The sequence below is a fragment of the Carlito syrichta genome, unplaced genomic scaffold (genome assembly GCF_000164805.1).
Source record: "Carlito syrichta isolate Samal-C Ts95f unplaced genomic scaffold, Tarsius_syrichta-2.0.1 Scaffold302339, whole genome shotgun sequence".
Classification (NCBI taxonomy): Eukaryota; Metazoa; Chordata; class Mammalia; order Primates; family Tarsiidae; genus Carlito; species Carlito syrichta.
This window is the reverse complement of record NW_007246435.1, coordinates 300,159-324,575: the sequence shown is the minus strand read 5'-3', so window position 1 is coordinate 324,575 and position 24,417 is coordinate 300,159. Positions and strand designations below refer to the sequence as shown.

At 35.5% G+C, this 24,417-nt stretch overlaps 1 protein-coding gene across 1 annotated transcript in view; it reads left to right on the top strand.

Annotated features, from left to right (window-relative positions):
• Window positions 1-24,417, top strand: part of ERBIN (erbb2 interacting protein) — a 149,472-nt gene that overhangs the window by 35,347 nt on the left and 89,708 nt on the right. Inside the window, exons 2-4 of the mRNA XM_008056389.2 lie at window positions 13,481-13,528; window positions 18,729-18,926; window positions 20,562-20,679. Of these exons, the coding sequence (XP_008054580.2) occupies window positions 18,738-18,926; window positions 20,562-20,679 (307 nt within the window). The 5' untranslated portion in view covers window positions 13,481-13,528; window positions 18,729-18,737. The remainder of the gene's footprint in view (window positions 1-13,480; window positions 13,529-18,728; window positions 18,927-20,561; window positions 20,680-24,417) is intronic.

The window sequence follows — 24,417 nt, the reverse complement described above, 5'->3', positions numbered from 1 at the left end:
GTGTGTGTGTGTGTGTGTGTGTGTGTGTGTGTGTGTGTGTGTGTGTGTGTGTGTGTGTGTGTTTTGAGAGGCTGGTCTTGCTCTGTTGTTTAGAGTGGTGTGATCTTAACTCACTGTGGCTTTGAACTCCTAGGCGCAGGTAATCCTCCTGCCTCAGCCTCCCAAATAGCTGGAGCTACATATGCTGCACTACCATACCCAAATAATTTATTTTTATTTTTACAGGTGGGGGTCTTGCTGTATTGTCCAGGCTGGTCTTGAATTCCTGACCTCAGGGGTTATAGGCATGAGCCATTGGACCCAGCTGCTATCATGTTCTAACTCGAATTAGAAACTCCTGGAGGCAGGAGCCTTTTTGTCTTTTTCTCTTCGGTGCTAATCATGGAGCTCTGTCCCTAGAAGTAACTCAGCAAATGCTTGCTTTCTTTCTGTCACATTTCTCATATTTATGTTGTTGTATTTAGCATCAGAAAACCAAATGCAGTCATTCGACATTATTATTATTATATATATATATATATTTTTTTTTTTTTTTTTGAGTTGTAGTCTCACTTGTCACGCAATCTGAGTGTACAGTGACACATTCATGGCTACCACAGCCTTGACTTGCTGGGCTTAGGAGATCCTTCTAGCTCAACCTTCCAAGAAGCTGGAACTACAGACACGCATGACACCACACTCAACTAATATTTTTGATTTATTGTAGAGATGAAGTCTCGCCAAGTTGCCCAGGCTAGTCTCAACCCTTGGGAGGGTCCTCTTGCCTCTGCCTCCCAAAGTGCTGGGATTACAGGCGTGAGCCACCACATCCATCCTCAACATTAATTGGACAGGTTCCGTTTGTGATTTTAGTCCAGAATTGTAACTTAAGTGTTTGGGTTTGATTTTGTGTGTGCGTGTGTGTGTGCACGCGTGCGTGCACGCACCCATTAGGTTAGTAGCTTTTACAATCGCTCTGAACTTGTTTACGTTGTAACGAGAAAGGCAGTCAGGTGCCTAGAAGTGACAGTTGCATATGTTATCTTGTTCATGTGTGACTGGTGTTTTCAGTGTTTGAAGTCTGTGTTGCATCAAGTCTTCAGGTTTCAGTCTATTAACTTTGGAATACCACGTTCCCTTTGTAAAATAATAGGTATTTAACCCTTGAGGATGGGTAGAAAGAGAGATGGAGTGATTGGTGATTATATTTATATTTGATTTTTCACTTATTTGAACTTCCAGATTTTCACCTCAGAAGGTTTAGTATAAGGAAGCATATTTATAGGATTCCTTGGATGAAAATAACAGAAACCAGTAAAAGTAGGGTAATAATAAGGATGTAGCAGTGTCTTATGGACAGACATTTCAGGGCTAGAATGCAGTAAACCTTAGAAAGGACTTAGAACAAATAATTGGAAGGTTATCTGGAAACCAGGACCATTGCTCTTTTATATTTTTCTCTCTTCACATGAGCCTTGTTTCTGTGTACATATGGATAGAAGGTGGCAGCTCCACAGATTCTGGCTTCAGATGTTACACTTCCGCTAAATGCAGAGACAGACTTGCTGTCTTTCAGTCCCACATTCACATCCTGGGCAGAGAAAATAATCGACTAGTTTGAGTAAGGTGTTCACCGCTTTTCTAATCTGCTACAACTAGGTGGGCAGTGTTGGTACTAAAATAGATGTTACCAGGCCACACCTTCAAATGGGAGAATGACTGTCAGAGCAGGGCTTCTGTACTGTGCAGGTTGCTTCCTACACATGCTGCTTGCCAAGCTCCATGCCTATAGTTATTTTTTTGTTTTTTGTTTTTTTTGAGAAAGCAAGATTTATTGAGAGGACAGAAAAGCTCCCACAGTGGGAGGGGACCCGAAGGGATTGCCCCATAGTTTTAAGATTTGTATAAAAGTACTTTATGGATTTTTCGTAACCTTTTCTAGAGAAAGGAGGAGTCATTGTGAATTGGGATACTGTTCTGAAGATGTTTTTCATTTTTGGGTATCTGTTGTCCATCTTGGTATAGTTAAACTCTCTGTGCTGAAATTCTAGAATGGTTTCCACCCATGAACCATGGAAAACCAGTCTTAAGACTTAGAGTCTAAGACCTCTTATTTGTCCTGTGATCTTTGTTCATATTTCAGCATGCATGAAATACCTAACTTAGAGGGATGTCATAGTTCAATGTATGTGAATGAACTTGGTGCAGGGCACCAGCAGTTTCTACAGAAAAGTTTAAAGAATATTTGCTACTTAAAATTAAGTACATTCAGAAAAATGTTTGATTAGTAGAAGCAGCTTAAATTTTGTTTTCATTTCCTTTCTACATCTGTGATGCTATTTTACTTACTAAAACATGAGTTTTCAGCTCTAAGGGATGTTTTGGATAGTTTAATCGAATTATGCCTAAAATAGATCTGAATCCTGTAAAAGTGAAACTTTTTAAAGATAAAGTTTTCATCAAGTGGTGATATTTTAAAACTTTACTTATAAGTGTTAATAATTAACCTTTGAAAATCCTTCTGTAACAAGGTATTGAGAGTCATCTAGCTTTCTTTGGAAGGTTTTGATGCTCATAATCATTCCCAACCTAAATTTAAACCCAAAACCAACAGTTACCTTACTGAAAAAGGAGAATTTTAAGATGTCCTCTCATCGTGTTAATTCCTACCTTTTTCCTGTTTCTTCTTGTTTCTTTTGTCTCTGTTCCTTCTATTCGATTTAGGGAAAAAATAGACTTATAAAGAAATTCATCTTAAGAAATTAGGGCCTTCCTCTCATCGTGTTAATTCCTACCTTTTTCCTGTTTCTTCTTGTTTCTTTTGTCTCTGTTCCTTCTATTCGATTTAGGGAAAAAATAGACTTATAAAGAAATTCATCTTAAGAAATTAGGGCCTTGTGTCTTCCAGGTTAATTTGCATTTTAACAGAGATTGTTTGAAGAGTGCCCAGAAGAAATAACTAATGGTGGAATTTCATGCACTATGGCACTCACGTCTAGGATTCTCAAATCAGGTCATGCTTTTCAACAGGTCTGGCTCGGTTTCTAGGGCAGTGGACACACTCCATAAAAACATTTTATTTATAGTTGGTTTCTTTTAAATGCCTCTCAAAGAGACAAAGAGGTAATATACTAAGAAATATTTAGTATATTGAACTGGGCAGGTGGAAGGAAGAGGCTGTAAGTAAGGCAAAAAGCCTCACCTGAGCAAAGGATTTGATTCGGTAGTAAAGTTGTGTAGAGGCAATTGGGAATAGATTAAGGCAGTTTGGGGATTAAGTAATTTATTTAAAATTTTTAAAGGGGAAAGGAAGGTAGCAAAAGAAATGATTTTAAGGAAAAACTCAGCTGCTGGCTGAATTGAATTAGGAAATCAGTTGGAATCTGGTGTTAACACATAAAAGTGGCATTAACTGGTGTCCTAATATTTTCTTTTAGGCATATTTTAAAAATCGAAGTATAATTCACATACAATAGAATTCATTCTTTTAAATTATACAATTTAGTAGTTTTTAGCATTTTTATAAATTCATGTCCATCCTCACTATCTAATTACAAAACATTTTCATCAGCTCTTCCAAAAATAACCCCATACTTGTTAGCAATCATTCCCCATTCTCCTCTGCCCCCAGACTCTGGCAACCACTAATCTAACTTCTCGCTCTATTGATTTGCCTATTCCTGACATTCTGTAAAAATGAAATCATGCAAGATGTGACCTTTTGTGTCTAGCTTAACATAGCATAATGTTTCCACAGTTCATCCATGTTGTATCATGTATCGGTACTTCATCCTTTTTATAGCTGAATAATATTCCATGGATATATGATAGTTTGTTTATTCATTCATTAGCTGATTGGACACTTGAGTTGTTTTTACTTTTTGGTTACTATGAATCATGCTTCTGTGAACATTGGGTACAAGTTTTTCCAGGAACATGTGTTTTTAATTGTCCTGGTTAGATACTTAGTTATATAGGAGTGAGGTTGTTGGGTCACAAGGTAACTCTGTTTAACTTTTTGGAGGAACTGCCAACCTGTTTTCCAAAGTGGCTGCACCACTTTTTACATGCCTGTCAGCAAAGTTTGAGAGTTCCAGTTTTTTCACATCTTCCCAGCTTGTTATTGCCTGTTTTGATTATAGCCATTCTAGTGGGTATAGAATGGTGTATCATTGTGGTTTTGACTTGTGTTTCCTTAATGACTAATGATATTAACATCTAAGTGCTTTTTGGCAGTTGTTTTATCTTTGGAGAAATGCCTTTACAAATTCTTTACCCATTTTTAAGTTTTGTTTGTCTTTTTATTGCCTATTTATTGTAAGGGTTCTGGATACAATTCCATTATCAGATATGTGATTTATAAATTTTTTCTTCCATTCCATTTTTTTACTTTCTTGATAGTGCTAATATTCTTTGTAATTTTAATGGAAATGTCTCTGGTGTTTGTTTTCTCCTTGACACTGGTGGTTAATGTTTTTTGTTTTGTTTTGTTTTTTGTTTTTTGTTTTTTGTTTTTGAGTTGGGGTGTCTTACTCTGTTGCCCAGGCTTGAGTGCAGTGGCATGATCATGACGATCAGGGCTCACCACGGCCTCAACCTCCTGGGCTCAGTTGACCCTTCTACCTCTGCATCCCAACCACACCCAGCTAATTTTTTTATTTTTTATTTTTGTGAAGATGGGCTTTTGCTATGTTGCCCATGCTGGTCTCGAACTCAAGCAGTCTGTCTGCTTTGGCCTCCCAAAGTTCTGGGATTATGGGCATGGGCCACCACTCCAGGCTGTGGTTAGTTTTCTTATTGAAGAAATCTCCTGTTTCTAATTTACTAAGAATTGTGCTAAGAATAGATGTTGACTTTTGTTTAGATGCTCTTTTGATGTTTGTCAATTTCTGTTTTTTTCATTTTCTTCTCATATGATGTATTGTTAATAGATTTTTCTCATGTTTATTCATCTTGGCATTCCTAGAGTCAATTTTCCTTGTCAGGTTTTCCTATTACTTTTGCATTTGAGTTGCTTCTATATAATCTATTCTTGAATCTGGGTATTATATAGTTACTTTATGCTAACTTTGAGAGGTATTGGTATCAGAGTTCTATTGGATTTGAAGTTTTTTGTCTTGTGAACCCTGAACCTTGGAATCTTATTTCATTCCCTGAAGTATGCAAATACTTCATTTTTTTTTTCTAGAGAAGTAATTTTGACAGACTTCACCCATGATTTCATCTGTGATTTACTATTTTTTGAGAACATTTTATAATTTACATTTTTATACACAGTCATACATTATAAAACACATCACTAAACTTAGAAACTTAAAAAAATACTTTTAATCTGTACTATTAAATTTTCATTATGATTTATACTCATGTGTTTTGTTTCTTTAGATCTACTGGGAGATGGTTGGTTCTCTATATTTCTCTACTCCCACCAAAACTGTGATAAATGGATTCATTCATCTTTCATTCTCTTTTCTACATTAAGTCCTGTTTTTTTCTTTAAATCTTTCCACTAAATGGAGACATTGGATTAGGAGTTGAATATACAAGTCTGAGGTTTAGGGTAGTGTTCCAGGCTTCAGTGTAACAGCCATTTCTGGTGTCCTGCATCACAGTTCTCTTGGTCACTTCTGGTTTTTCTCTAGCTGCAGGAAATCCTCGATAAAAAGAAAGCTCAGACTCATCTCATGCTGAGCTTCCTGCCTCTTCATTGTTGGCGTCAGTGATTTCTTTGCTTTAGGTGGCCAGCTAGATTAGAAAACAAGCATAGCTTGGTAGTAAGGGAGAGTTAATGCCAGTAGAAGCAGTCCTGCTCCTGTCTCCCACTACAGGAGCAGATGGAAAAAAGCTCATGTCTCATCCTGTTTGCACAGTTTTGAGAGACGTTCTGTCTGCTTCCCAGGAGGTTTAAGTAGATGAAGCCCCTGCAATCCATAGGAGTGACTTTGGCTATACTCTTCCTTATTTTTGCTTTTCTTCCATCCCTGTCTTATTATTCCTGCTCCCTCGAGTCATCTTCCAGATAAATTGTCTTTATTTAGGTCCTTACCTTAGCCATTGCTTTTGGGAGAACTGAAGCTAAGACATCATCATTAGAATACTTAGTATTTAAAAAGTAAATATTTTAAGAATTGAAACTGGATGATCACTAAGGATAGGAGTGTCTATAGATAAGAGTGTAGAGTCTGTGTTCTGTGTCATTAGAATGTGTTTAGAGGTTGGCATAAAGAGGAGCAACTAGCAAGGGAGACTGAGGTGTGGCAAGTGGTGTAGGAACAAAAAAAAAACTAGCAGCATGTGTGGGGGAGCTAAGTGAAGAAAATTTGTAAAGTAAGGGGAGGGAACACTGCTGATAAGGCAAATGAGATGTGAATTTAGATGGTCTATTGCATTGAAGAACAGTTTTTAAATTGAAATGATGGGGACAAAAGTGTGATGGAGGGCATTTAAGAACATTTGATAGAGTAATTGAAGATGATGAACATGGACAATTTCTTTGAGGAATTTTGACATAAAAAGGAGCAGAGTAATGGGTTGGTAGCTACAGGGAGAAATGTTTTCAGGACAGATTCTTTTTAAGACAAGAGAAAAAAGTACATCTGCTTGGTATAGCATATGCTATACCATATAGCATATGCAATATGCTATATTGCTGAATGAGATCAAAATCAGTTGTTCCTTAGAGTTTAGACTGTGTGTCTTAGAGTTTAGACTATAGGTATAGACTTACTATTCCCTATGATAATTAGGGTTCTCTCTGGTTAACTTGACTGTTCCCATTTAAGATTCCCCAGAATATGTGTAATGAGAAGATGTTAGAATTTACTGGGAGAAACAAAGGAGATTGGGAATTACCCTGGCGCAGACATAAATAAACATTAGGAAGTAAAGAGAAGTGAGGAAATACACACAAGGAGATTAATCCTGCCACAGGATTGTGTGTTATGGGGAAGAGTTTAGAAACCAGTCAGAGAAAGCGGTTTCTAGGTTTGAAGCAATGCCATAATTTAATTTCCCTATCACATTAAGCAGCAACATTGTGAACATACATATTTATAATACATACTGCCTCAAACGTCTCCTTTCACAGCTTTTATTGACCTATTGTTGAAAATAACCCAGCCAAACTCTGTGCTAGGAACAGGTGAAATTTACCCACAGACCTCCGGTCTTTATTTTCTGCAGTTTCAACTTCCCCAGATTTGGGTATAAGCCATATTGAGCTGTTTTCTTTCCCACTCTCTCCCACTTCTTCCTTCACATTATAGGATGGTCTAATGTTGGTCTTTCGGGGTTAATCCTATCTGGGATGTTTGTATCTGTAGTCTTATTTCTAATTGTGGAAGAAAAGATTCTCTTGGCTGGGGGGACTGGGGGGGGCTCTTGTTTCTTAAGTCATGTCAGTTTTCTTAAACTGAGGTGGAGGAGAATCCTGCAGATTCTTCTTCCACCTTGACCCACACTTTAAAAAATAGGATTAGCAAAATTGCTAGATTCAAGGAAGCCTTAGTGATCTGGATTCCAGCGAGAACATACACTTTGCATAGGTGAATGTGGCAGTTTCCCTGCCTGTGGGCAGGTGCCTGGTATTAGTTAGTATAGGCAGGTTGAGGAATAGGTCTGTCATAAACGGGAAGACATTGAAGGGATGAGAGTAAATTATCTGATCCTTGGATGACAGTGTAGGCTTTAGGAAGAAATGGGAACCTGACAGGGCCCCAAAGGCAACATCAAATAATTAAGCCTGACAGTTTCATCCATCTTCCCCTGCTGCGTTTTCCCAAGAATCAGAAGGAAAGGAAAGGATTGAAAAGCATAGAGAAATTATGTAGTCCTACAAATTCAAAGTGTGCTTGGAATTTGGGGCCTTGTTGGGCTTGAATCTAAAGTTAAGCTGAACCCAAAATACCTGGAATTGTAGCCTAAACTTCTACTACCTCAAATTCTGACAAGGTCAGAAAGCCTGAAAGGCTGTGGTCAGTGGTGGGAATGTTGGGGTTTGGGCTTATTATAGGTTAATTCAGTTTAATTAAAGCTTCCGCCAGTCCCAGCTCAAATCAACTCTACTAGAAATCTGAACAGTCAACCATGGGGAAAATGGGAAAGCCTTACTCTCTCTGGGAAATAACTTTTTTTCCCTCCTGAGTCAAAGTCTCACTCTGTTGCCCAGACTGGAGTGCAGTGCCATCATGTTCTTGGCTACTACTGAACCTGCTAGGCTCAGACAATCCTTCCAAATAGGTGGAACAACAGGTGCATGCCACCAGACCAGGCTGATTTTTAAATTTTTATTGTAGAGATGAGGTCTTGCCAAGTTGCCCAAGACTGGTCTCGAACCCCAGGGCTCTTACCTCCGCCTCCCTAAATGCTGGGATTACAAGCATAAGCCACTGAGCCTTGCTGGAAATAACATTTAAAACAATATAATACATAATTTTTTTTTTTCCTTTCTTGCAGTGCTGATATACTTAATTTTTGACTGTTATCTTACAGTTTCTAGAATATTTTTAAAAATTATGAAGCATAAAAAGGAACAGGAAAAAGGTTGTATAATGAAAAGAAAAGCAGACTTATAGACGACCCAATTAGAATTAGGAGACAAGAACTTTAAGGCAACGGACAAATAATATGTGGGAGATTGGATTTTTCAAGAGAATAATGGGAACTCTAAAACAGAACCAAATGTGGATTCTAGAACTAAAAAAATATAGTGTCTTAAATATGAAAATTGATCAAATTGGCTTAACAGTAGATCTGTAGTAAAAAATAAAGACTGAAGGAAATGGTAAAAGTGTGAATAAACATTAAAGTCTACTTTTCAATGTAAAAATTTATATAAATGACAGTGGATAGTATAAAGCAAAAAATATGTTCAAGGAGGACCCAGAGAACCCAGAATTATTTTTTGGAGGGCAGGTTCCTTGTAAGTACAGACTTTCCTCGCTAGGTTAGTGTTCTAGGAACCTATCAGCATCTATGTACCAGCTAGCATTGTTTTAAGAGGCTGCATTCGACTTCAGTGAATTTTTTTTGGAGATTCTTTCAACCCATTTGCCCATTTCATGATGGGTGATTTACAAGTGCACCTACCCATACTGCACTGAGGGTTCACCCCCATTTCCCACCCTCCCTATTCATATGATCTTGCCCCAGACAACTTTTTTTTTGTTTCCCTGGATGAAAAAAGTCCTCAAAGCGAAACGTTTTGCCATTCTGGAAGAGGTGAAACAAAAAATGACAGAAGCACTAAAAAGTATCCAAATGGATGAGTGAAAAAACTGTTTTGAGCAGTGGAAAAAATGTCTTGATGGGTGGGTGTATTACATCAAACTAAGAGTACTTTGAAGGCTACTGAAGTTTTAACATGTAAGAAATACAATTTTTTACAAGTAATTTCTGGTTTTTTTGGGTTCCTCCTTGTAATATAAAATTTAAAATATGCATCAGTAAAACAAAAGACAGTAGCAAAAAAGATGGAAGTAAATGTACATACACTCTTTTTCAGTACTTAGAATGTATGTGACATGGTATAATAGAGCAGTCAAAAAATAGTATAGATAAAAGTCCAGAGACAAAATGGAGTTTAAAAAAAAACTTTATTAGAGGGTAGGAAAAGAGGAACAAATAGAAAATAAATAATGGAATAGCTTTAAGTTCTGCCACAGCAGTAATTACATTAATTATGAAAGGTATGAGCCCACCATTAAAACATAGAAAGTTAGACTGGATTAAAAAACAAGACCCAAAAATATGCTTTCTACAAATGGGTACTTTTAAGTATCAAGACAAATTTGGTTAAAAGTAATAGATGGAAAAAGATATATCATATTAACACTAATCAAATGAAAGCTCCTATGGCTATAGTGATATCAGGCAAAATATAAAATATGAGGATTATTAGCAGGAAAAATATTATATTGATAAAAGAATTTGTTCATAAAGAAGGTATAAAAACCCTAAATGTGTGTTTACTTTATAATAGCTTCAAAATACATGAAATACAAATAGATGAATATAAGGAAAAATAGACAGATTTAAAACTACAGTTAGAGATTTTGATACTTTTCAGTAATATTTGTAGGAAAAGAATGCCATAAATGAACAAGGATATGGAAAGTTTGAACACAGTTGCCAAGCAATTTTGCCTAATTGACATTTATGGACCATGATACCCAAGAGATTCAGAATGTGACATTCAAGTGCACACGTACACAGACTGTGACATTCAAGTGCACACGTACATAATGACTATCTTACACTTGTGCAAGATAGTCATTATGTGGGACTGTTGAAAGCCTCAGCATATTTCAAAGGCTTGAAAATGATAATGCTGTGATATTGACAACAGTTAAATTGGAAGTTAGTAACAAAATGAAGTTTAATAGATTACCAAATATTTTGAAATAAAGCAAGGCATTTCTTAATAATTCATGGGTAAAAGAATAAGTCAAATGGGGCATTAGAAAGCGTTTTATTTATTTATTTTTATTTACTTTTTTTTTTTTGAATATGAGGTCTCACACTGTTACTCAGACTTGAATGCAGTGATACGATCGCAGCTCACTACAGCCTTGATCTCCTTGGGTGGGTTATCCTTCTGCCTCAGCCTCCGGAGTAGCTAGGACAACAGGTGTGTGCCACCATACCTGGCTTATTTAAAAATTTTTTTCTTTGGCTTGTCTTGAACTCCTGGACTCAAGCCGCCTCCAGCTTTGGCCTCTCAAAGTGCTGCGAATATAGACGTGAGCCACCACACCAAGCCTTATAGTCAGTTTTTGGTTGTTATCCTTCAGAATTACTCTTACACAGAATTTATAGTTTTTTAATTACATAAGCTAAAAAATTTTTTTGCTTATCCTGTTCTTACTCTTTTTCTATTATTTTCTATTTACATGCTTATCAGTAATGTATTAATAATGTCCAAATACAAAATATAGATTAGCAACCCTGTGATAACCATGATTAAACTAAATGATCTTATACAACCACTAAACACTAAATACCATCTAATAGATGTGGACATGCCTAAGGAACCTTTATTTTACACTCTAACTAATGAAAGATTGTACCAACATAAGATTTCTTTTATATCTAGCCAGGTGTAACTTGTGATCTCTTTAGATAAATAGGAAACATAATGTGTTATATTTTATAAAAGTTATAGTGTTTTATAAACAATTATGATTACCCAGCTTTTATAATAATTCTCAAACTGAGGCTTTAGTCAAAATATTTCCCAGTAGAGGATGGAGAAGTCTGCATGATACACTTTTGGTGTAGAGGAAATATTGTCTGTATTGATTATTGTTGAAACTATGTTGGAAAAAAGAATCACCTGGGCATCTTATTTAAGGTAAAGAATGTTGTTTTAGACTGTACCTAATTTACAAAATCAGAGTCTCTAGGGAGAGGGTATAGTAATCTGTATTTTTGAAAAATAACCTGAATGAGTATTATTCAGCTAGTTACAGTGACACCCAAGGCTTGTTTTGTTTCTTCCTTATGAACTGCTTTTTTTATTGGTGGGAAGTTTTGCTAGGGCAGTCTCTGAATGGTTGCCCAAGTCCTATTTATAAAAATGTATCAATGAGCTCTTCTTTTTCTCCACTATATTATTCCTGTCTGCCTACAAATCCACTGTTGTGTCTCTTGATTCATATTCTGCTCTGGCAACTGCTTTATTTTTCTAATGTTTTGTATAGTACGGCTACTTGAGTTGCCTTTATTTGCTGTCTAATTCTTTTTTTCTTGAATCCCCTCTAAATGGTGTTTTGTCTCACCACTAGACGAGATCTTGTCAATATAACCAGTAACCTTTACATTAATACAGTGTGGCAATTCTAAATCCGCATGAGTAGAGTTGGTAACTCCTTTCTCCTTAAAATTTTTTTTTTCATTTGGCTTTTAGGATATCATACTTTTTGGGGTTTTTCTGTTGCCTCACTTGCTGTTTCTCATCAGTGTCTTGTGCTGGTCCTATCTATTTTTTCTAACTCCTAATTTTATACTATTTCAGTCATTGGACCTGTTCTCTTTTCTGTTTACCCTCCTTCTCCTGATGATTTCATCTGATTTCATTGCTTTAAATATCATCTACAAGCAGATGACTTTCAAATTTATATCCTCAGCTTCCTGTACCTCTAAATGCCCATATCCATTTGCTTACTTAGTATCCCACTCAGATGTCTTTCAGGTATTTAAAACTAAAGTTCCTAAACACACACATCTCATCTCTCTTTCCTCCACCCTGCTCCTACCATGGTCTTACTCCATTTCAGTTTAGTGGCAGCTCCATTCTGTCATATCTGTGGGAGTATGTATGAATGACAAAAGATTTAGTGGCCATCTTTGCTTGTTATCCACAAAGGTATTTTTTGTGGCATGCAGTGTCTGTAGAATTCTTAGAGAAGGTTAAACAACCCAGTCCTATACCATTTAGCATAGAGACAAATAGCCCTATATATTTAGAGCAACTCTGTGAAATTCTGAAACAGAATGGATCTTACTCCAAACTTTTAAGAAAAAAATTATGCATATAATTTTTATTATAGAAGACCTTTGTTTTAAGCTGTTGACTTTGGAATATGTTGACTGCAAGTTCAGAAAACCTAGCAATAGTTTAAGCAAATAAGGGATTATCTTTTTCACATACCAAGAAATCCAGAATTAGGGAGTAATTAACATTGGTTCTACTGCTTGACAATGTTTAAAATCCCCAGCTTGATTTGTCATTTTTCTCTGTCAGCCTTATTTATTGGCTGGCTTTTAATCCTCATGTTTGTTGGCTTATGGTAATAGAATGGTTGTTACAGCACTAGATATTGTTTACAATTTCAAGGCTAGAAAAGATGAGAGAATGGTGGTGTCAGACATATTTGTTCCCATGTATTAGGAACGCAGATGTATTTGATCTTCACTGTGTCACCCATGGCAGGTCTACTCTTCTAGGCCTGGAAAGCTCAAAAGTGGGAATGGAGCTGGGCCCCTTACTGCCCTGAATAGTTAAAGAGTCTTAAAAGGGGAAATAAATCCCATACAATAACGTAAGGAGTTAGCACGTAAAACCATAAAAAACAAGTGAATTTAAATATAATTGGTGATTAGAGTTTATTTGCATGGAAAATATTTTTGTTATTTCTTAGTAAGCTCAAATAAATAGCATTTTAATGATGAGTGAAAAGGTATTTATTTTTGGTTATAAACGAGAGCTTTCAGTAGTTTACAAATGTGTGAAGAACAATCTACTTGTTAAAAAGCTTGGCATCTTTTTTAAGCTATTGAATTTGTATGTATGTGTGCATGTACCTCTGTGGATGTCTTAAGAAGCTAATATTTTGGTTTGACCATTTGGTCTTAACTATTTTCAGTTTACAGTGGTCAATTTTAGTCAGTTTTTGAGAAGTTTAATTTAGTTTTTGATGTAAATTAGAAATTAAAAAAGATATTCCTTAGAGTTATAAAGATCAATTTTTATTAATTTTGGTTTTCTTTTTGCTCTCCATAGAATGTTGGCTCAATTAAGAAGCATCAGGGAGATAAATTCAATCCAGTGGTAAGTAGCTTTAATTTCTTTTGTTAGAAAGTTTTTAGCTCATTATGCCTGTTTTTTGGGTTACTCTTTTTTCCTCCATTGTGATTAGAGGATTCTTACGTTGACAGAGTTACTTCTGATTCACAGAGTGCTCTTCCTTATCATATCACTAAAATTCTTTTTTTTTTATTTTAAATTTTAAATATATGGGGTACAATTCAGGGTTAGATATATAAATGTTCATTATGCAGATACCAGTTATGTTGATGAGGTGTGCCTCCTCATCTCCTGGCAGTTTCCCATTACTGTCAATCCTGCCCCTTCTCTCCCCTGGTAGTTTCTCACTACTGCCGATCCCTTTCTTATAGTATTATGATTGTTGTTCAAGGGCCACTTATGAGTGAGAACATGTGATACTTGGTTCCTTCTTTCTGTGTTAGATCACTCAGTATTATAGCCTCTAAGTCCATTCAAGTTGCTGCAAAGTTCATAATTTTGTCCTTGTTTATGACTGCATAATTTCCATCGTATATATGTACCTCATTTTTTTTTTTTTTTATCCAGCCCTCTTTTGATGGACATCATGGTTGGATCCATGTTTTTGCTATTGTCAGTAATGCTGCAATAAACATGTGTGCGCAGGTGTCTTTTTCATGGAGTGATTTGAGTTCCTCTGGGCATATTCCCAGCAGGATGATTGTGGGGTCATATGGGAGGTCAATTTTTAGATCTTTTAGGAATAGCCACACCGTTTTCCACAGAGGTTGTACTAGTTTACACTCCCACCTATAGTGTAGAAATGTTGCCTTCCCCCCCCCCCCCGCATCCTCTCCACCATCTGTTGTTTTTTGAGTTTTTGACAATTTCTGTCCTGACTGGAGTTAGGTGGTATCTCATTATGGTTTTATTTTGCATTTCTTTGATGACTAGTGAGGCTGAGCATTTTTTCATGTATCTGTTGGCTGCTCATATGTCTTCTTTTAGAAGTGTCTATTCATATCTTTGGCCCATTTTGTAATGGGGCTGTTTGTTTTTTCTTTTTGGTGTTTGAGTTCCTTGTAGATCCTAGATGCTAGGCCTTTGTCAGATATACAGTTGGCAAATATTTTTTCCCATTCCGTAGGCTGTCTCTCCGTTCTCTTGATGATTTCTTTGGCTTTGCAGAAGCTTGTCAGTTTAATGAGGTTCCCCTTGTCTATCTTATCTATTATCGCATGAGCACTTGAAGTTTTGATCAGGAATTGGTTGCCAGTTCCAATTTCCATAAGGGTGTCTCCTGCATTTTCTAAGGTTCTTATAATTGGAGGTTTTACGCTTAGGTCTTTGACCCATTTAAAGTTGATTTTTGTGTATGGTGGTAGGTAGGGGTCTTATTTTAATCTTCTACATGTGATCAGCCCGTTTTCCCAGCACCATTTACTGAATAAGGTCTCCTCTCCCCAGTGGTTGGTGGTGGAGTCTTTGTTGAAGATGAGTTGACTGAGAAATTGAGGTTTTGTTTTTGGAATCTCTGTCCTGTTTTGTTAGTCTATATTCCTGTTCTTGTACCAATACCGGCTCTTTTGATTATTGTAGTTTTATAATAAAGCATAAAATCTGGGAGCGTGATACCTCCTGCTTTCTTTTCTTTTTTTTTTTTATTAAGGATTGTTTTATCTATTCGTGGTTGTTTGTTTCCATATGAATTTCTGTATTGTCCTTTCCAGGTCTGAGAAGAATGTTGCTGGTAATTTAATGAGTATTATGTTAAATCTGTAGATTGCCTTGGGTAGGATGTACATCTTAACAGTGTTGATTCTTCCAATCCATGAGCATGGAATATTTTTCCATTTGTTTGTATCACTAAAATCCTAATTAGCAGTCTCCATGTTGATGAGCTACTGTTCAGGTCAGGCTAGGCTTTCTCCCATTTGGATTACTTTCTTGTATTGTTGTGAGCGGGAGAATCTCTTTGGACATTGCTAGTCATCTACTTTATCATATAGTACTTTTCTCCCCTGCACTCAAGGATTTAAGGTCTCTCTTCTTTCTTATCAATTAGCAATTTTTAGTCTACACTATGTTAATCTGCAGACCTATATAGAATTGGGGTTTATTTTTGTATTGGCTCCAAACCCACTGAATTTAATCAGAGCTTTAAACTGCTCTCTTTATAAGTTCTGTCCATAGGATGTTTTTCTTTTAGATATTAACGCTATACCATTTCCTAGAGCCAGGTATTTAGTCTTCCTTTTCTGACTTAATAACTTTTTGAGAAGTTCTACAATTAGTCTGCAACATGATTAGCTCTACAGAAAAAATTTTGAAAATTGCCTTATCTTTGTTAACAATTACTTTATTCTATAACTGGACTTATACCTCAAATGCCATGTGTCTGTATCTCTTTGGTCCAAAATGGTAGCCATCAGTCACATATGGCGATTAAGTCTTTAAAATATGGTTATTGTGAGTGAGAGACTGAGTTTTAAATTTTATTTGATTTAAGTTTAATATTAAGTTTAAATAGGCACATATACATGGATCTAGTAGCTACCATATTGGACAAAGCAGATAGAAATCTTTCCTGCTTTTTTGTGGGGGAGAGGGGTCAGGGTCTCATTCTGTTTCCCAGGCTGCAGTGTAATGGCCCAATCATGGCTTACTGCAGCCTCAAACTCCTGGGCTGATGTGATCTTCTCGCCTCAGCCTCCTGAGTAGCTGGGACTACAGATGCTCACCATTAAACCTGGCTCATTTTTTTGATTTTTGTAGAGATGATGTCTCACTATGTTGTCCAAACTGGTCTTGAACTTCTGGCGTCAAGCAATCCTGCCTCAGCCTCCCAAAGTGCTGGGATTCCAGGCATGAACCACTGTGCTCAGCCCTTTCCCATTCTCAAGTGTCTTTCTAACTCCATGTCAGTGGTACTATTAAAATGTCTAGAACAAGATAATTGTGTATGCATTTTTTGAATTTTACAAAGGATCTCATAAGCACACAAATACAAGCTAAATTTCTCTTTAGCAATTAAAATATGCTTATTAGATGAAATATTTATTCTTACAGGTAAAATATGCCTTTATATGAACATAGATTGTTAATAAGTGTTTTGTAAACTTTGCTCGGTATTTATTTATTTATTTATTTATTTATTTATTTATTTATTTATTTTGAGTTGGAGTCTCACTCTGTCGCCCAGACTGGAGTGCAGTGGCCGCTTCCGGCCACCGCAGCCTCAACCTGCTGGGCTCTGGCGATCCTTCCGCCTCAGCCTTCCAAGTAGCCGGAATTACAGGCGCGCGCTACCACGCCCAGCTGATTTTTTGATTTATTGTAGAGATGAGGTCTCGCTGCTCAGGCGGGTCTCGAACCCGCGGGCTCAGGCAATCCACTCACCTCAGCCTCCCAAAGGCGCGGGATTACAGGCTGAGCCACCGAGCCCGGCTGGTATTTATTTTTTGACAAAGATTTTAGATGGAAACATTTGATGTTTAAAATCTTAGTTTCTTTTTGTAAATCTGAAGAAGTATATAGCAAAGATCTGATGTTACTTGAATTGGCTTGAGAACCTCAGTTCAAGTACATATTATATATTGAGAAGCAGTATAGAAGAGCAGACTCAGTTTCTTTATGGAAAAATGGGGATAACATATGTACATGTCTTAGAAAGTCGTAGTGAAGATAAAATGAGAATATGTATCTAAAGAAGTTAGCACGGTGTCTGATACAGGGTAAGTGAGGAAGAACAGTCAGATTTTGGAAGAAGCTTGCGAGGAAATACTTGTCCTACTTGCCGTTAGACACTTGAAAAAGATTTAGAAGCAGTGCCTTGCAGATCCCTGTTGTGGCCTGAGGCAAAAGGAAAACTCAGTAATACTGACCCTGTCTTTATTTAACATTTGATATTTTGTTTATGCATGAATTCTTTTTCAGTAATTTGTATTTTTTAAAAAATTGTATTAAGAGGCCAGGTGTAGTGGCTTATGCCTGTAATCTCAGCACTTTGGGAGGCTAAGATGGAAGGATCGCTTGAGCCTGCGAGTTCAAGGTCACTCCAGGCAACATAGCAAGGCCTTGTCCCTACAGAAAAACAAAAAATTAGCCGGTCATGGTGGCACATGCTTGTAATCCCAGCTATCTGGAGGTGGGAGGATTTCTTGAACCCAGGAGTTTGAGGCTGTGGTGAGCAGTGATTGTGCCACTACACTTCAGCCTGGGTGACAGAGTGAGACCCTGGCTCAAAAAATAAAAAAAAAAACTAAGAGTCTCTGTCTTGATTATTGTGTTTTTTTAAATTTCGCCTTATATTTTGTGCCTGAGGACTCACTAGTCTTAAACTAGTCTTGGTCCTGGTTAGAGGTAATCTAATACTCTAACAAAGTCTTCGACCTATGGCAAGAATTAATCATTTTACATAAAAAGAATTGGTAACACTTAATTGATAGCACTTATTATCATTCTTATTTATTGAAGTGGGTCTTTCTTTGCTAATATAATCTTAGCCTAGTTGGAATTAACCAATGTACATACACTGTGTACTTAATAAAACTGGCCTTGAGAATTTTCACTGATTCTGAATTGACCTTTTCCCTCAATTAATTTGAAGTTTGTACTTTATTTAAGTAAGTTCATGCATCAATGTGTAACTTTAAGCAATTTTAAGACATTAAACTCTTTTAAAAAATTATGAGGCCAAATTTAATTAGAAACAAAATATATTTGGGATAGATGAGAATTTTCATGTGGAAACTTTAGCTTTTCATAGGCAAGTTAAAGGGTGATTGATCCCCAATGACTGATTAGGAAGACTTGAAAATATCTTTGTATTCCCACATCCTGCTCAAAACAGCACATAACCGAATTCTTAATAAAGAAGTGTAGAACTCTTTGAGCAGAAATGAAATAAAATTAAAGAAAAATCTTTGTATTAGAGTTTTTCTTGTTGCAATCTAAGAGACAGACTCATAAAACATGGCATGTGAAGAAGCATATAAATTATTACTTCATGCATTTTTTGGCAAAGTTCTACAGTGCTAGAGTTTAATTTGAAATTTGGTAGATATAAATGTTGGTATTAAAGTATTGTTAAGTGGGTTCCATTGGGTGTATGTAGTGGTAGGGGAGGTGTTTATCTGTGACAGCATACAAATTGTAGTAAATAAATTGGAATGATTTATTCTGAAAAATTGTTATAATGTAACAATATAATACATTTAAATTTATTTGAATTTGAATATTGCAGTGTCTAAAAATGACTACAAAACGAAGTTTGTTTGTGCGGTTGGTACCATGTCGCTGTCTACGAGGGGAAGAGGAAACTGTCACCTCTCTTGATTATTCTCACTGCAGTTTGGAACAAGTTCCCAAAGAGATTTTTACTTTTGAAAAAACTTTGGAGGAGCTCTATTTAGATGCTAATCAGATTGAAGAGCTTCCAAAGGTATGCTAATACTTTCTTTTGAAAATTACCTTTGATTATTTTTATAGCTAGAAATATGATATTCGTAATATTGCCATAATACTGATCATATATGTGTGTGTTTGTTGTTTCAGGTTCTTGGTTTAATTTTATCTTAGGGGTATGCAACACAATTCATATTTTAAAAAAAGATTTTAAGCCTTTATCTTTTCAGGTTAATTACTTGAATATTGTGCAAGTAACTTAAAATTTTGTTTTTAATTTTAGTCCTGTGATAGCCACTAAGGTAGATAATGAGACTGCACAATTTCTGGAGTCAGTATTTTAACTTAGACAAAGAATTGAAATTAATGCATTCTTTTTCTAGTTTTTTAATAAGACATTAGCACGCTTTGTTATAATCAAGGGTAATTGTCCAGTTACCACATCATAATTTTATTGTTAAGCAGGTTTTTAGAGGTCATACAAGTATTCTGTTTTCCTCCATTTGCAGTTTCTTTGGAAAGGTTTTGGAGACTTATATTTCTGAAATCCAGTAACAACTGGAAGGAAAAAGTTGATTTATTGCCATGAAACACTCTCTACAATTATCACTTTGTTTTTTTACTAAACTTTTTCAGTATACTTTTCTTCTTAAATTCTAGTTCCTTATTTTTCTGTATCTAACTTCCTGAGTTTTATGGAAAAGTTACAGTAGCATGAATTTAATTGTTAGGATCTTTTACCACCCAAACACAACAGTGTTTTTGAAACCATGGGTAGAGATCCACTGGTGGCTCATAAAATCGATTTAGTATGGTTGACTGACGTTTGAAAAAATGAATTATAAATTTGGACTTCAAGAATTAGAAAATATAGGACACTCAGTTAAAATAGACTTTTCAGAAGAATAAGGAATAGTTTGTTAGTGTAAGTCCCATATAATATGTAGATGTGCTTGTACTAAAAATTATTCGTTGTTTCCCTGAAATTCAGATTTAGTGGGCATCCTGTATTTAATTTGGCAACTTTTACTATGAAAGGATAGAAAATAGAGTGTGTGCTTATAACCATTGTTTCATGAAATAATATTTTAGATTTGTGTATGTGTATATACATACTGGATAGCAGTGTCCAAAGACTTTTTTCTGAGTAGTGAAAACATTTTACTGCTATCCTAGGTTATCTCATAGAGAAATCTGTATATGGCTATGGTCTGGAGGTTGTCTTTAAAAAAGAAAGGCTTCTATAAACAGTGCAAATCACTGAATGTTTGATCTCTTATGTCTAGCAATTTTACATTTTTTAAAAGAATGCTTTTCTTAAATAGGGCTTTCATTTTGGAATAAGATTGCTTGAAAAGCAGGCTTCAGTTTATCATATTTAACAGCCACATATTTTTTTATTACTTCAACAGAGAGTACAGCCATTTAGTTATTCGCACTAAATGCATTTTGCTTAAGGTAGAAGTCTGGATATGTAATTATTCTGAGTGGCTCATTTGTATTCAGATCCACAATAGCATAACCATAACAATGAAAGATTGTTCTTGGTGTTCAGGTAGGTATAATTCGTTCAGTTTTAATATGACTAATGTTATTTATTTGTATAAAAGTTTATACATGCAGTACTTAAGGAAATATATAATCAACATTCTTTTCTCCCTTTTTTCAATAGCAACTTTTTAACTGTCAGTCTCTATACAAACTGAGTTTGCCTGACAATGATTTAACAACATTACCAGCATCCATTGCAAATCTTATTAATCTCAGGGAACTTGATGTCAGCAAGAATGGTAAGGGTTTTTCCCCCCTAATTTCTTATACTTGGGAACATGTTTAATTATTAAGAATTCTCCTGAGTTCCACAAATAAAAATATAAAGATAAAAAGTCAAATTGTCATGTATTATTGTATTAGATTTGTGTAAGAATAAATCTATTTCATGTAAATATAAAGACTTTTTTCCTACTTTAAAGATTTTGCAGCCTGTTTCATATCAAATACAGTAAAATTTAATATAGTCTTAGCTTGGAATTTATTTATGTATGTATAAAGTCTGATAGCTAAAAGCAGGTGGGTAATAGGTAAGTTTTTTTTACATTGTTATTAACTGTTGTCATCATGGTGTACTATAGATCTCTTATACTTTTTTTTAATCAGACTGAAGTTTTGCACCTTTTGAACAACATATTCCAATCCTCCATCCCTACCTCCCCTTCCCCAGCTCTTAGTAATAACTACCATTCTACTTTCTGCATCTGTCAGTTAATCTTTTTAAGATTCCATATATAAGTGAGATGTGATATTTTTCTTTCTTTTTCTGGTATTTTTCTTTCTGTTCGTTTTTAATGACTGAATAGTACTCCATTGTGTATACATATTTTTTAATGGCTGAACAGTATTTCATTGAATATATACCACATTTTATGTATTCATTCATCTCTTGATTCCATATCTTGGCTGTTATGAATAATACTACATTGAATTTGAATGCAGATATCTCTTCGACATACTGATTTCATTTCCTGTGATATATATCCATATATTTCATTTCCTTTGATATATATCCAGATTGGTAGATCCTGTGGTAGTTCTTTTTTTAACATTTTGAGGAACATGTGTATTGTTTTTCATAAAGGCTGTACCAGTTTACATTCCTGCCAGTGTCAAGATTTCATTTTCTCCATGTCCTCACCAGCACTTTTCCTTTGTCTTTTTGATAATACTCATTCTAACAGGTATGAGGTGATAGCTCACTGTGAATTTAATTTGCAGTTCTCTGGCAAATAATGATACTGGATGTTTTTGCATATGTCTGTAGGTAATTTTTAAATTGGGTTACTTGTCTTCTTGTTGTTGAGTTTGTTGAGTTCCTTATGTAGTTTGGATATTAACCCTTTATCAGATGTATAGCTTGTAAACATTTTCTCCCATTTCATAGGATGTTTCGTCACTTTATTGTTTTATTGACCTTGCAGGAGCTTTTTAGTTTGATTGACCCCATTTGTCTATTTTTACTTTTGTAGCCTGTGCTTTTGTGGGGTCATATTGAAATAACCCAGACCATCGCCAAGTTCGGAATATCACAGAGCTTTCCCCCTATATTTTCTTCTAGTAGTTTTGTAGTGTTAGGTGTTCTTTCAAGTCTTTAATCCATTTTGAGTTGAATGTTGTATATGGTGTAAGATATGGGTCTAATATAATGCTTTTTTGGATGGATATTCAGTTGTCCCAGCACTATTTATTGAAGAGACTGTCCTTTACTCATTATACGTTCTTGGCATCTTTGTCAAAAATCATTCGACCAAAATGCATGGATTTCTTTCTGAGCTCTCTTTCCATTGGTCTTTGTCTGTTTTTATGTCAGTAATATGCTGCTTTGGTTACTGTATCTTTTTAGTATATTTTGAAGTCAGGTAGTATGATGTCTACAAGCTTTTTTTTGGTTTTAAAGATTGCTGTGACTTATTTGGGATCTTTTGTGGTTCCATATGAATTTTGGAATTGTTTTTCCTATTTTTGTGAGAAAATGTCATTGGGATTTTGGTAAAGATTGCATTTAATCTGTAGACCATTTTGGGTTGTGTGGATATTTCAACAATAATGATTTTTTTTCAATCCATGAACACAGGATATTTTTCCGATGATCTGTGCTTTTATAGTTTTTAGTGTATGGGCCTTTTCACCTCTTTTTAAATTTGTTCCTAAGCATCTTATTATTTCAGTAGCTATTATAAATGGGATTGTTTTCTGACTATCCTTTTCTAGATAGTTTGTTAGTGTATAGAAATGCTACTGTGTAGAAATGCTGTTGATTTTGCATCCTGCAACTTTACTGAATTTATTAATTCGAACAGTTTCTTAGTGGGGTCTTTAGGGTTTTCTACATATAAGATCATGTTGTTTGCAAATGGAATTTAACTTCTCCCATTCTAACTTGGATGCATTTTATTTATTGCCTGATTGGGTAGGACTTTCAGTATGTGCTGAATATAGTTTGTTGAAAGTTTATTATGAAAAGATGTTGGATTTTGCCAAATGCTTTTTCTGCATCTATTGAGATTTTTTTTTCCATTCTGTTATTATGGTATATCACATTTATAGATTTGTGTATATCAATTATTAAGATTATTAAGCAATCTTGTTTATATGTTTAGTTTGGTATAATTGAGAAAAGTATAGAAGATATAGTTTTCTTTTTTTTCTCTTGGAGTTACAATCTTACTCTGTCACCCAGGCTGGAGTGTAGTGGCATGATTACAAATTACTGCAGCCTTGGCCTCCTGGGCTCTGGTGATCTTCCACCTCAGCCTTCCATAGTTGTCAGCGAGGACTATGGGTGCATGCCACCATGCCTGGCTAGTTTAAAAAAATTTTTTTTTTTGGTAGAGACGAGGTCTTGTTATGTTGCCCAGGCTGATCTCAAAACTCCTGGCCTCAAGCGATCCTCCTCTCTTGGCTTCCCAAAGTTCTGGGATTACAGGTGTCAACCATTGTACTCGGCAAAGATATATTCTTAAAATGTTAAGTCCTTACCTCAAAGAGAGAAATCAACCTTTGAAATTTACAAAATGAGCATGTATTTCTTTTCTGTTTACAAAAAAATCACATGAGGTTAAATTTTAAATGCTCTGCCCAAATCTAGAACTTTCAGTAAACTCCAAATGCTAAGTCATATTCAAACAATTAGTCATAAGATTTGGAAAAAGTCTTTATAAACAAGTCCCACCAAATTAGTGCAGCAGTACCAGCGAATATGTAGTAATCATATCCCTTAACTCTTAGTTTCAAAGTCATTCTTTGTCCTAATGATATGATTATCCAGCAGTGTCGGTGACCTGCACTGACCAGAGGGAGGGTTAGGACCGCACCGGTGAATCAGAGACGGAGAGAAGAAAACTACTCGGAGGCAGCTCTTCTGGGTTCAGCCTGGCCAAGACCGAAGCCGATTTTATTCAAACCTTTTCCAACTTATATACCATTTTCTATACCCTCCAGCAATGTGATAATCACTCACTGGGGGCGTACAAGTTTCGTGCTTTACAAACTATGCATCACAAGACCACCACGAGATCTGCAATTTCCAAGCAAACAATTCAAATTCCATGATGCCTGCCGTGCTTACATTAAGGTCACAGGTGCACAATTTCAATACAAATCGTTCAAAGTGTTTTCCATAATGTTCAATGAATCATTCATATTATACTCTTTGCTCTGTACCCTGATTAATACAAAAAACTTTCCTGAGTTAACTCTAGGTTCAATCCAAGTTCACTGATTCCCAATATTTTTAACAATTAATATTATCAACTTAACACTATACTATAATCTATAAGTTTAGTTAAATGACTTAACTGTCAGTTATACTATTAACCTATTACAATTTAACATAATGCCTTATAACTCAGTTAAAACTTATTCTTAAACTACAAAACTTTACTATAATTCATGTTTCATATGTCTAAACTTTAATTTTCATATGATCTAGTTATTGGACTTTAATACTATGCTATATCCTATTAGCTAATACC